Source organism: Anabrus simplex, chromosome 9 (genome assembly GCF_040414725.1).
Source record: "Anabrus simplex isolate iqAnaSimp1 chromosome 9, ASM4041472v1, whole genome shotgun sequence".
NCBI classification, from domain to species: domain Eukaryota; kingdom Metazoa; phylum Arthropoda; class Insecta; order Orthoptera; family Tettigoniidae; genus Anabrus; species Anabrus simplex.
In genome coordinates this window covers 80639194-80653927 of record NC_090273.1, presented here as the reverse complement: position 1 = coordinate 80653927, position 14734 = coordinate 80639194, and the positions used below count along the sequence as shown (strand labels likewise).

The 14734-nt window shown below is 37.7% G+C and overlaps 1 protein-coding gene across 1 annotated transcript in view; it reads left to right on the top strand.

Moving 5' to 3' along the window:
• Positions 1-14734, top strand: part of Dscam1 (Down syndrome cell adhesion molecule 1) — a 915831-nt gene that overhangs the window by 798515 nt on the left and 102582 nt on the right. The window contains exons 23-27 of the mRNA XM_068229242.1: positions 878-1020; positions 7339-7495; positions 7579-7848; positions 8490-8721; positions 13817-13993. Coding sequence (XP_068085343.1) covers positions 878-1020; positions 7339-7495; positions 7579-7848; positions 8490-8721; positions 13817-13993 — 979 coding nt within the window. The remainder of the gene's footprint in view (positions 1-877; positions 1021-7338; positions 7496-7578; positions 7849-8489; positions 8722-13816; positions 13994-14734) is intronic.

Here is a 14734-nt window from a genome sequence, read left to right as displayed (position 1 = left end):
TGATCACTACAGAGTTGGTTTGGAATTGAATCCAGGCTTTTGGCACGCAATCTAGAGATTACAGATATGGGGGGCCTAATTTTTCTTTTTGCAAGAATGATAAATACTAAATGCTATATTTTAGTGGTATTCTAATTTCCAACAAAATCAGCCAAGTTTGAATATTGTCAGTATAAAAATTTTCTTCTCATTTATGAATGCCCTATATCTAGTACCATGGGATCTCTGTTTTTTAAATTTATTTTTAGATAACCAAATTATAATAGTCAGCTTTTGACTCTAATTTTTTAAAGTTGCATACTTTTACTGCACTAGTTTTTTACTAGTGTGTAAGAGTTATGTTTATATACATGCTTGCTTAAAATTGAAATATCCAAAATAAAGACTTCTAAGATCTTCTTTTATTTAAAATAATCAAACCTGCAAGATATCTTGGATAAATATGCCAGAAAGCTGTAATTGCACATACTTTCTTCTTCTTATAAACCTTCTGTAGGTTTAAACTTCCTGGACTTCTGTGCTATGAGGGTAGAAAGTTCAGTATTTGCTACCAGAAATTTTGGATTTGCTCATCTTCTCAACAGAATCTTCATTCTTTCCTCTTGCTTCCAAGCTGAAGTTTGGATGACATGTTTTATGGTAATGATGCCAAACAAAATACCTTAATCTACCCAAAACAAGTCCATAGCAACCATTCTTGAAATGTCACTATTGTAATAATGTATGAATAACAAAGTGATAGTACCTTTTCTTTGCTGAAATAATTTTATAATTTGGCTTTCTAAATAATCTTGTATGCAATGCTTTCAACTTGGATTGGTGTACAAAGAAAAGAACTGTAGCTTTTTTGCTGATGTATTTTATCTTCTTATTACAGTACCTGAGGCACCAAGTGCAATTAAGGCTTTGGTGATGTCTGCAGAATCCATCCTAGTGAGCTGGAAGCCTCCTGAGCAACCCAATGGAGTTGTCACTCAGTATACTGTTTATGTACGAGAAGATAGTGAGGAAGCTAAGGATGTGAGTATATTCAAGTCTGGCATTATAAACATAACTCTGAAGTGTCGATATTCAGATAAAGAATAAATGTGGGACAACATTGGGAATTATAGTAGAGTCTATTATCCACGGTAGTTGGTGGTGCAGAAATCGCGGATAATCCACAAATGAAGTGAAATAGACATTGAGTTTGCTACATCAAAACTCTATGAGTTAAATGGAGTAAATTACTTTATTATAGATTACCTATTGGTTGTTTAGCCAGCCAGACATGAATTAAATTCGCCTTGAATCCCCAAGACTTTGAGGAGGAAAAAAAAAAGAGAATTGGGCCTGTTTGTCACATATTATGCCAGATACTGGTGTGCCTGCTGCTGGTTTCTGTTTAAACTATTCCAACTTGGCTTTATCCAGTTCTACGTTGATAGGCATTTTGACAGCTGCTTCCAAAATGTATTATTTTGTCTTTATTTTTATGGATATCCCAGATTGTTATTTCATCCACACCATAAGTTAAAATGACAGGTCACCGAGCTCGATAGCTGCAGTCGCTTAAGTGCGGCCAGTATCCAGTATTCGGGAGATAGTAGGTTCGAACCCCACTGTCGACAGCCCTGAAAATGGTTTTCTGTGGTTTCCCATTTTCAAACCAGGCAAATGCTGGGGCTGTACCTTAATTAAGGCCACGGCCGCTTCCTTCCCACTCCTAGCCCTTCCCTGTCCCATCGTCGCCACAAGACCTATCTGTGTCGGTGTGACGTAAAGCAACTAGCAAAAAAAAATAAAAAAAAATGACAGGTGTTGTCTAGAACTGCCTTTTTCAAGTTTATGTATTATTTCCAACTTCTGTAGAATTGTTAATACCATACATTTACCTTTTTTTGGACGTTGCTCATCACTGACAGAAACCAGAGAACAGTACTTCGTACTCTAAGCACTGGCTTATTAAAATGAAATTCATTGTTCTTAAATAAACTGTTTGGTGGGTAGGAGGCTGTGAGGATTACGTGAGCAAGACATATCCATTAAATTTCATTGTAATTTTTATCCTAAATGGAGGATAATAATTGCTTTCATGCAAATCAACAGTAAAATTGGCAGTAAATTAATTATTACTAGAGAAATATACATACAAACCTACGGCGACTATTTTGCGGTAGATACGACTCTCTTCTCTAGCATTCCGCTTCATTGTGCCATCTTTGGTTTCCTCCCCGAGGTCCAGGGCTAGCACCGATGAATGGAAGTGCTATGTCTGAGAATTCTCAATATCTTAGTCCATCACGACTTGCACAGGCAGAACAAAAGGAAAAATAGAGGTGAAAAGTATATCACAAGTAACACAAAAATTATTCTTGTTGAAAGAAAAATAGCATGATCCCTGCACCAATAATTATATTAATTAAGGAGTTAGGGGCACAAGTCAAAAATTCACCCCACCAAGTAACATAAAGCAAAGCAAAGAACTTAAGTGAGCAAAGACTTCACACACAAAAGTGTTATATGATCAAAACACATACTGAAGCACTGTGGCGTAGTAGAATTCATAGTCGTAATGTAGCAATGAATGGTATTTATTAATTTACCGCTAATTTCTGTTTATTTGTGTAAAAGCAATTATTATCTTCCATTTAGGACAAATCATAATGAAATTTCATGGATACGATTTGTTCACTTAACCGCCTGTGGGTCACCGTTGTGATGTTCAGTCAGTCAAGTGCATTAAGTTTTAATGCTTAGAATTTGTCTTTAATTATATTATTATTTTAGCATGGTAACCACTAGTAGAACAAATGACCACAGAGTCCCACGATCAATCTTATTTTGTAACACTCCACAAATAAGAAAGCGTGGGAAGAGTCCAAACAAAAGGACAGTAACAGAAGCTCATAGGAACAGAACAATATTACTCAAAATAACATAGAACGATATATGTAATAGTATAAATAAGTAAAATTTTAATAAAATAAAAGGTGTGCAGTGATAAAATTACACATTTGAAAATCTCCATATAAATAAGAAGGAAAAATAAATAAATTATGGAGTCTTGAAAGAAATGCTGATTAGAAAATTCAATAAACAAAGAATTATCAGGAAATACAATATTTTTGAAAAAATCGTGTGATGCCTATCCGAGCTTGGTAAACTACATATATGAAAGGACATGGGCCTGAGTATTTACAGAGTGAATATTCATGTTAAATCACTTACGTTGGTAAATTTATAGATATCAAATGACAGTTCCTTAATACACAATGTAGTAATACCCATTTTCTATTAAAATGATTAATATTCTGTATCTTAAATCAACTCATAGGGAACACTGATGTACCGTATTTGCTCACATATAACTAGCCCTTTTTGACCAAAAATAAGTGCGAACATTTTCGGTACGTGATATATGCGGGGATTTGTGTAAGGTAAAATTTGCATTAGGTTATTGAAACAAGACAACTGGCATACTTACCCTACTCTTTGTCACTGTCTTCAATCTCAGAGCTATTCTCTGTGCATCTTTCTGGTCACCATCCCATATTGCGTCATCCTGACTTCCGTCCAACGCATTTGTGGTGTCTGGCTTCGAGAAACTCTTTACAGTAATGTCTGTAGACACCAAAACCCTTTGCCCGCATAACCCAATCAAACACCAGTTCAGTTGACGGCCTCTTTATTTTACCTGCTGGCGTCAGCTCATGCTCCCCTCCTGCCATCCATTCGGTGTACAATTTATGTATGTTGTCCTCGAAGGGCTTGTTGACGGAAACATTTAAGGGCTGTAGACAATGTGTGAGTCCACCAGAAATTACGAGATCGGTTTTTATTTCCTGAAGACGTTTCTTTGTGTCTTCCACCAAGTGTCCACAGAAACTGTCCCACACTAGCATTGCTGGGTGTTGAAGCAGTGCCCCTGGCCGTGCTCCGCTCTCTGTATGGACCCAGTCTTGGACAAAAGCTTCATCCGTTTGTCCGTCCATCCATCCATCCATCCATCTTGAACCCGTACATGAATGCCTTTGGGAAACTTCACTTTAAGCACTGTTTTTCTTTTGAAAATAACATACGGTGGCACTTGTCTTCCATCTGCAATTATTGCTAGCATGACAGTGCAATGCTGATTTTCACTCCCTGTTGTACGTACATACATGCTAGATTCTGCCTTCTTGTTGATGGTGGTGTTGCATGTCATGTCGAAGTTTATCGGGGTTTGATCTGCCTTGCCCATTTGAGATAAGAGGTAATTGTTTTTCTTCCGCATTGCTATCGCATGATATAGATGTTAATTCCCATAGGAAACCTGAAATATTTGTCTCGAATGAGTAAATTTATAATACCAATGTAAGTGGTCCTTTATCAGACATTATAAATTTTCCAGCTAACTCATTCGTGGTTGCCAGCGTTTTGCCCCAGTGTGCTAAGTTGGGCTCATCTGTTGGTAAATAGCACACCCACCAAGATGCATGGCTAGTGCATACCATGGAGGCCACTGCATAGGTAATGAGACAAAGTCTCTCTCAGTGCATTGGCACTGCCGGTGGCTCCAAGTAGCCTACGCTGTGGCCTCCATGGTATGCACTAGCCATGCGTCTTGGTGGGTGTGCTATTTACCAACTGATGAGCCCAACTGGGGTGAAACGCTGGCAACCAGGAATGAGTTAGCTGGAAAATTTATAATGTCCAATAATGGTATTGCTATCACATGGTGATGAAAATCTATGATTTTTTCCCTGAAATCGCTTGGCATTCTCTGATGGAGAGATGTTCGCCTTCACAGACACAATCCCTTTCGTGTCATGAATCTATGGATCCAACCCTGGCTCACTTTCAGATCCAAACAACTGATTCCTCCTTTAATCACCAGTTAGCGCCCTTTGAAATGTAGCATCTCCTGCAAGATACTAAAGCCATCATTTTGCAACTCTGTAACGTAATGAAGAAACTTGTCTTCCAGCTCATGAAACCAGTTTTTGGCTCTCTGAATGCCTTACGTGTTCAGTTGGTAGTTTCTAGCCCAGCTTTCTGTTTACGCCAGTATCAAACATTGAACTCAGTCACACTGAATTCTCGACCAGCAGGTCTGTTCTTCAGCATATTTTATCACTTTGAGTTTGAACCCAGCCATATAACTCTCACATTTCTTCATAACTTAAAGATCAACCTACACAAGAAAACTTAACTGTGAAACAACAATGAAACGTGAAGACAGAATACTGGTACTTGTTGACAATACAACAGATGGATGATACCTAAAGTCTTGATCACTTGACTGCCTGGACAGGGAAACACTCCCAGTTGACATGATCAGCTTTGCTGGAAGGATAGCGATAAGCATATTGACAAAGACGGAAGAGTGAGAGCGATGGCTGAGTGTGACTGACTGGCTAGGAATGCGGCCTTGGGGCGGGGGTTTGCAAGTTAGGTATTTTTGTTATAACAGCTAGCCTCAACTGTTCTGCAGATAGAAAGATAATTTTAAATATTACACACAATTGATTAGTTTTTCAAACAGATTAAAATGACAATGAATTTGTCCTTCTTAATGTCTTTTTCTTGAAGTTTTCCATAATGCATAAGAAAGATACATACAATAATTTTTAAAACTCAGAATAAAATTCTGCTGTCCTCTCTTGATGACGCACAGATCACAGGTACAAAACCAGCATTTGCCTGGTCTGAAAATGGGAAACTACAGAAAACTATCTTCAGGGTTGCTGACAGTGGAATTTGCACCTACCATCTCCCGAATGCAAGCTCTCAGTTACAGGACCCTAATCATACAGTCAACTCACTCAGTAATAACATTTGCAGTCTGGTAAATTCATCATCAACTCAAACCCATGAACAATACACCAACATGCTTGAAAACATAAAAAATACCATAACGGCTAATATAACCATACACACAATATAAGAGAAAGAAGAAAAGTAACGTCCTTACACCAAGATATTACTGAGTCATTACGTGTTTTGCCCAAAAATATTTACAATTGCAATTTTATTATATTTTCAGTTGGGAACCTTAAAATTTACTTAAATTAATTACTTTAGTCAGAAATTTTACAAAATGTGAGAGTTCTTTGTGACATGTTATGTAATGGCATGGCATATTGTCACACCAAAAATGTAGCAAACTTACAGTCGGGACATCTTGAAATAATGGATCAAACAAATTCCATTCACTTACTGAAGCAGTACAGTGGTTCATGAATCCATTTGCTGTCAACTTACGAGATGCAGTATAATGCAAATATGCCACCTTCCATGCTTAGTTGTCGGTTACCGCTTGAGGTACCCTTTTAAAAACCACTCTTACCAAAAAATATAACATTAATGGATTGCACTACTCCTTAGAACCTCTGTAAGGAGGTTCGAATATGTAGCTTGGCCAAGAGGTGGCCTTTACAGCCCCAGGCAAAAAAGGCAACATCCTCACAGAATGATCACAGCAAGAAAGCAAAGTTTCACACTTGCTCGTAGGAAGTTGACAATGGATAATTATGGTGTGTTAACCAATGATGGCATTACAGTCCACAATTAGTAGTAATTACACCAATTAGGGTGTGACACCCAAACAATGAATAATGAATAAAGCCAATCACAAGTCTCCAGCTTATCTTACATCATTATGCTATATGTTTGAATTAGAATGGACACCTGGTGCTACTAAATTATTATTGATTGATTGATTGATTGATTGATTGATTGATTGATCGATCGATTGATTGATTGATAAATCGATCGATCTTTATCTTTCTTTCACGTCCAGTCTCCAATCTTGTTCCCATCACACTACATTTAATTTTCTTTCTTATGCCTATTTGTTCCTTTTTCATTACTTACATTGGCCCATTACGTTTCTTTTCTCCTTGTGTATTCATCCTGTGATCTTAGTCGTTGACCCCCCTGTATAACACTTCTTTTTCTCCCACATTTTCTTGTGTATGTGTGAACACAGTAATGGATGAAGATGTAAAATTATTTGTTTATCCTAGTATGTGTTCCTATCTGTCTTTCATCATTTGATTTTATTTGTCACTTGGCTGGCTGGCTGGCTGGCTGGCTGGCTGGCTGGCTGGCTGGCTGGTTTTGTCAGCCTTTGGGTTAGGGTACTTGATGCTGTTCTCTGGTCATAGCTGTTACTATTCTGTAGTATCTTTTGCTTGACAAATAATGTTTTAGTTGTTAATGACTAATTCAGCAGCAGTAGGCTATCAGCTTTTGACTTCCCAACCAAATGTTCTGAAGTTTGTATCAAGTTTTTGGCAATGAGGATATTAAGAGAAATTTCTATGTTCTTGTGTTGTTGTTATAATAATACATTTTTTAAAATAAATTCTATAGGAAGAACCCAAGAGTCAGAAAGTTTCTGCATCCCAAATGAGCTATGAAGCATCAGGTTTGAAAAAGAAAGAGCGATATGAATTCTGGGTGACTGCTTCTACAGTAATCGGTGAAGGTCAAGCATCAAAATCTGTAACTTTAACTCCAAGTACCCGAGGTAATCATAGTTATTATTCAATAAAATTATGTCCACAGTTTTATGAACTTGAGTATCATAACAAATTACATTGTATATTGCAGTACCTGCAAAGATAGCATCCTTTGATGACTCCTTCACTGCAACTTACAAAGAGGATGTGAAACTACCCTGTTTAGCTGTGGGTATTCCTGCTCCTGAAATTGTATGGAAAGTAAAGGGTGTTCCATTTACATCAGATGACCGATTCCGCCAATTGCCAGAAGGATCTCTTTTCATCAAATCTGTGTCCAGGCAGGATGCTGGAGAATATTCTTGCTCTGTTGAGAACTCTTTTGGACATGATAGTGTTACACACCAGTTAGTTGTACATGGTAAGTAATGTTTTATATCAGCTTGGAAAACATGTCTAATTCATGATGTTCGGACAGTAGCAACTGATGACTGGAAACAGCAGTTTTTCCTCAAAAAAGCTCCACTTCACACAAACTAATTTCAGTTTTCAAAGGAAAATAGTGGCCCAAATAGAAAACAAAGTACATATTTTATGGATTGATCCTTCTGAAGCAAAGATAAAATACTTCAAACGTAAACCATTCAGTAGTATTCACTAAAGAGCAAAAAATTAATTCACCTCATGATAGAATTGGAATATGATTAACAGAACTTGGTACTCCACAAAGAGTGCTTAATGCTGTGACATTTTTGTGAGATTAACATATATTTTTTTTACTTTAGAGGATAGATTCTCTTACAGAAGTTGTGATTTTAAGACAAAAGTGCCGAAAATGTGACTGCTGTTGGGACTCGCCTGTCTCTTTCATGCATGGGTTGTCCTTGTGGAATGGTCAGCTTCTGGACAGCAAGGAATTCAAGTTCATGTCCTAAGGGCTTTCACATTTTCAACTCTCTCACCTTAGAAGTTAAGATTTATCATTGGATTTTCCAGGGTACATTTACTACTGTTGAAATCATATTGTTTCTGTTAAGAAACGTTCTCTTCTTCCTGTGACAGCACCACCTCACTCACCTCAAGTAACTTTGACCTCGATGACTACAAGTACAATCACAATGAAACTGCGTCCTCATCCTACTGATACTGCACCACTACATGGCTACACAATACATTATAAGCCTGAATTTGGTGATTGGGAAACAGTGCAGGTACCCAGTCAGGCTCAAAAATACACTCTAGAAGGTTTATGGTGTGGTTCTCGATACCAGATCTATGTCACTGCATACAATGGGTAAGTTTTTCTGCAATCAAGTATACTTTTTATACATTTCTTTTAATATTGCCTTCCTGGTATGGGTTACTGTAGTCGTGTCCTAGTTTGTGATTCATGAGCAGTGGCTGAGTGGTCTAGTAAGTGGTCCTGAGAGTTGGGATACCAGTTGTTATGGAATAGCAGTGGGCATCTCTGACATATTCTGAGTCATGGCCCTCCTTTTGCTCAGGCAGCTAGGACTATACAACGTACTGATGGTCCCTAACCTGTTAGAGGAGAGATTCTCACTGGGACTGCATGTAAATAGGGTAGCATCCTGCTTTACAGAATTTACCGAGCTCAGAACATTTTAAGCAAGCCTCGGACCTATGGGAGTAACAGAGTCCCACTGCCATTTGACAGGTTGGGGACTTCTTGGAAACAACGTGGTAAACAAAATGGAATTTGATGGGTAGCTAAAAATGGGTCTTATGAAGGAAAGAAATTAGAACTGGTTGAGTCGGTAAAGATGATGTGTTAGGAGTTACAGATATTCTGGTAAGGGGAGATAACAAAGAAGAAATAGGAGATAATAATCAAGTTTTCTTAACAGATATTAAAACAGGAAGGGTAGAGTGTGGGGTAGGGCTGTTAATGCGGAATACTATTACTGTTGCACGCAACCTGGTTTCTACTAGACAAATTATGTGGGTAGATTTAGCAGTTGGAGGAATTAGGATGAGAATTGTCTCAGTCTATTCAATCATGTGGGGGCGCAGATGGAGATAAAGTTGACAAAGTTTTTGAAGCACCAAGTGACATTGTAGTCAGAGTCGGCAGCAAGGATAGGTAATGGGTGCTTTCAATGCAACAATTGTAAATAGAACTGAAGGAATCCTAGATTTATCTAGAAGAAGACGATGGGTAAATGAGGGGAAGATATAGTAGCTAATAGGAATAGGAAGTATTTACTGGACTTCAAGCAGTAAGCAATTCACTGCTACACATGAAAGGGTAGGGGCATCTCCATAATAGACTATATCATAACAACTTTGAATTCAGGAAATTTGTTAGGAATTAGTTGGTATTCCAGGGATTTTTCGATGATACACACCACTATCTGATCTGTAGTAAACTATCTCTAGGCCTACAATAGAGAAAGTTGTCTGCAGGCGAATAAAGGTAGACAATCTTCAGGACAACGAAATTAGAAGTACATGGATATGATTAGTGAAAAGTTCCAAACAGTAGACAGTAAGCAGGTTCAGGATATAGAAGAAAAATGGGTGGCATACAGGGATGCAAGGGAATGCCTAGGAATAACTGTGTGTAAAGATAATAGAAAGGTTGTAAACGTGGCAGGAAGGCGTATCAGAAATCGCTCCAAACTGATGCAGACGGAATTATATGTAGATGAAATAAACAGACCGAAACAAATAGTTGTTGAATCCAAGAAGAAGTCACGGGAAGATTTCAATAATAACTTGGAAAGGCTAGATCAAGTAGCAGGGACCTTTTTGGATAGTAATGAAGAATATTAGAAGGGAAGAGGAAAAATGAAATAAATAGAGTTTTGGGTAAATCAAGTGAACTTAAAGTAGATCCCAGGGAATCGCTGGACAGGTGGATAGAATATTTTGAAAATGTTGTCTACGTAAAGGGAAATCTTTCTGTTGACGTTGGGAACAATGAAGCTCATGGGGAAGAGGACAATGAAAATGATTTAGTGAAATTACAACTGAGGCAGTGGAAAGGATGGAAAAAATAACTCCTTTGTTATAAAGCAGCAGGTACAGATGAAATTAGACCTGAAATCTTGAGATATAGTGGGAAGCCAGGGATGAAATGGCTTCATAGAGTAATAAGATTAGCATGGAATGTTAGTAAGGTACCTTTTGATTGAGTGAAATCAGTAATTGTACCTATCTATAAGCAAGGGAACAGGAAGGATTACAACAACCATTTCATTGATCAGTATACCAGGCAAGGTGTTCACTGGCATTTTGAAAGGGAGGGTGCGATCAGTGGTTGACAGTAAGTTGGTTGAAAATCAGTGTCGTCTCAGACCACCGTAGGGGCTTTCAGGATCAGATTTTCAGTATGTGCTAGGTAATTGAAAAATGCTACAAGAGGAATAAAGAGTTATGTTTCATAGATCTAGAGAAGTTAAATTAGAAAATCCTGAGGGAAAAGATGTAAGCCGTACTGAGGGATGTGGGATGGAGGGGAGTTTATTAAAAGCAATCAAAGGTATTTATGTTGACAATTGGGCTATAGTGTGAACTGATGTTCGAAAGAGTTCTTGGTTCAAAGTATGTACAGGGGTTAGACAAAGCTGTAATCATGAGCCTTTTTTGTTAACAGTTTAAATGTGTCATCTACTGAAAGGTATAAAATGGCAGGGAGGGATTCAATTAGGTGAAAATGTAGTAAGCCATTTGGCTTATGCCAGCAATTTGGTCTTAATGGCTGACTGTGCTGAGAGCCTGCAATCTAATGTCTTGGAATGTGAAGTTAAGTGCAATGAGTCCAAGACTAAAGTGATGTCGGTACGGAAGAACTGTAAGAGAATTAAATGTCAGGTTGGGAACACAAAACTGGCACTGGTAGATCATTTCAAGTAATTAGGATGTGTATTCTCCCAGGATGGTAGGAGTAGGACTGAATCAATGTGCAGCAAAGCTTATGCAGTGAGCTCGAAGTTGCAATCAACAATATTCTGTAAGAAAGAAGTCAGCTTCCGAAGGAAACTATCTTTACACCGGTCTGTTTTATGGGGTTGAAAGCTGGGTGGGCTCAGGAGATCTTAGTCATAAGTTAGAAGTAACAGACATGAAAGTAGTGAGAATGATCACTAGTGCAAGCTGGTGGGAACAATGGCAGGAGGGTACTCAGAATGAGGAGCTAAAGGTTAAGTTAGGAATGAACTCTGTTGATGAAGCTATGTATATAAACTGTCTATGGTGGTCAAGTCAAGTAAGGCGAATGGAGGATAGGTTACCTAGGAGGACAATGGACTCTATCATGGAGGGTAAGAGAAGTAGAGGAATACCAAGACAATAATGACCTTGTCTTCAATCTGCTTGACTTCCCTCTGCCAATGTGCAATTTTCTAACTGAACTTCATTGCATAATTGTATGAAGTCATAAAAATGGGGGAAATCTAAGAACTATGTACTGTATTGTAAGGTGAAGTTCTATAATATTATGCTTGTATGTGAATTGCTTCACTTCTTTTGTCACTTTACTTTGTCATGTGCTATTTCACCATATTAATATAAGGCTCTTTTAGTTTTTAGAAAATACTTAATTTTGTATTAATATTATAGGAAATTAAGTTAGACAGAATTATAGAATATAGTTTAGATATAAGTACTGCCATTCATGTTCATTGTAGTTTATATAACATAGTTGCCACTGTAATTGGGACACTACGTCCTGCAGTGTGCAGTAAATAAATACACTATGTAACTCATTGTCTAATGATTTTAAAATAAGAGGTATAGAACTAAACGAGGCGAGAGCCAGATACAAACAGACGAATGTGGATTCATTTAGTAAATTCACAATAGGCTTGCTGACTGAATGCTGAAAGGCATAACAGTCTATAATGAGGGGGAGGAAGTATGCGTGCGTGCTTCTTCATGTTGTCTGAAATTTAAGTCCACCACCATATTCATAAGGCAGTCGTAGAACTTTTTCTGATTGCAGGAATGATATATAGATACAGATGATGTAAAGACAAATGAGTGGATGAATGGATGCACCACCATCTAATAATGTCTTTTCATCTGATGCTTGCAGGGTTTACTTTGTGGACTATAATCAAAGTTCTGAACCAGTCTTGGAAGAGCCATGGTCACTTTTTTCTTCTCCATAATTCAATCAGCTCCTTGCAAGATTCTTCCCTACTATCTGTGTGTACTACTGAATCAGTTATGTGATGACATCATTAAATAACAATTTTCAAATCATATTGGCATCTACAGAAATAAGATGACTGACTTGGCTGCAAAGAAGGTTCAGAAGTATACTCTGGAATACTTGATCCAAATCTGTTTCATTACATGCAGTGGGTAAATTCACCTGCAAATATTTGCTATGATTTTTATGCCTTGCAGAAGATCTAGAGGAATTGCTTAATGGTATGGACAGAGTCTTGGAGAAGGAGTACAAGATGAAAATAAATAAATCCAAAACAAATGTAATGGAGTGCAGTCGAATGAAGTGAGGTGATGCAGGAAATATTAGATTAGGAAATGAAGTGTTAAAGGAAGTAGATGGATATTGTTACTTGTGTAGCAGAATAACTAATGATGGCAGAAGTAAGGAGGACATAAAATGCAGACTCACACATGCAAGGAAGGCCTTTCTTAAGAAAAGAAATTTGCTCAAGTCAACACTGATATTGGAATTAGAAAGAGGTTTTTGCAGACTCTTTTCTGGAGCATGGCATTGTATGGAAGTGAAACACGGACGATAACTAGCTCAGAAAGAAAGAGAATAGAAGCTTTTAAAATGTGGTGGTACAGAAGAATGCTGAAGGTGAGATGGATAGATCATATCACAAAAAAAGAGATACTGAAACAAATTGGTGAAAAAAGAATGATTTGGCAAAATTTGACCAGAAGAGACAGAATGATAGGACACATCTTAAGACACCCAGGTCTTGTTCATTTAGTTTTTGAGGGAAGTGTAGGCAGTAAGAACAACAGAGGTAGACCAAGATATGAATATGACAAACCGATTAGACGAGATGTAGGATGTAGTAGTTACATAGAAATGAAAAGGTCAGCACAGAATAGAGTAGCATGGATAGCTGCATCAATCCAGTCTATGGATTGATGACCCCAACAACAACATTCAATGAGAAAATTAAGTATTTTAAAATTTTTTACATTTAATGGCTAATAAATGTTTTCAGCCATTTGTTAGGTGTCATTTTCTGGGAAGATATACCATTCTGAAGCACTTTTGTAGCAATTTTATTGTAATAACGGTTTCTATAGGGAAAGGTTTACAAGGAATGTACCAGTTTTACTCTTTATAGCCATGAAATTCTGTTGAGATTACCTGTGAACTGAAAGATATGTTTCTTTTTTAGTGATATGTTACATTTTTCCTGTTTAATTAGCATTGGTACCGGCGATCCATCGGACATCTTGAATACCCGTACAAAAGGATCCAAGCCTGTTATTCCAGATGCCAGCAAGTTTATTGAGGTCTCCACCAACAGCATTACTCTTCACCTTGCTGCCTGGCAAGATGGAGGCTGCCCCATGCTGTACTTCGTTGTTGAACACAAAAAGAAGTATGTTTTGTCAGTTATGACAGATTCGGATTACCATTCAGTATGAAATATTTTCTCTCTTGTATGCCCACACATGTAAATATTGCTGGTTCTAATGTTACAGAAACTATTAGATGTAAGTTCAGTTTAAAGTGTGTTCTACCAAGCTCGATAGCTGCAGTCACGAAAGAGCGGCCAGTATCTAGTATTCGGGAGATAGTGGGTTCAACCACCACTGTCGGCAGCCCTGAAGATGGTTTCCCATTTTCACACGAGGCAAATGCTGGGGCTGTACCTTAATTAAGACCACGGCCGCTTCCTTCCCACTCCTAGCCCTTTCCTGTCCCATTGTCGCCATAAGACCTATCTGTGTCGGTGGGACGTAAAACTACTTGAAAAAAAGTGTGTAGTACTTTTTCTAGTAGCTCAAGATTATCTGTGTGTTTTTTTGCAGTTGCTTTTTGGTCATATTTATTCTTGATTAGCTGGGTAGGGTCCATTTTTCTTTTAGGGACTTGGTTTTGTATATTTTCTTGTGGAGTTAATATACCAGTACTTTTAATTTTGGCTATGTAGTGATTCAAACCTGTGTCTATTCCTTGGAGGACTTTGATGTTTTAAATCTCTTTGTGGTATTGTTTGTCCATGAAAACATGGTTTAGTTGCCATTTCCCTTTAGTCAAGGTGTTTTCCTCTTTTGAGCTTTTCTCTTGAAATACTTGGATCTTGTGATTAGGGTATGGTTTCTACAGAGATCGATGA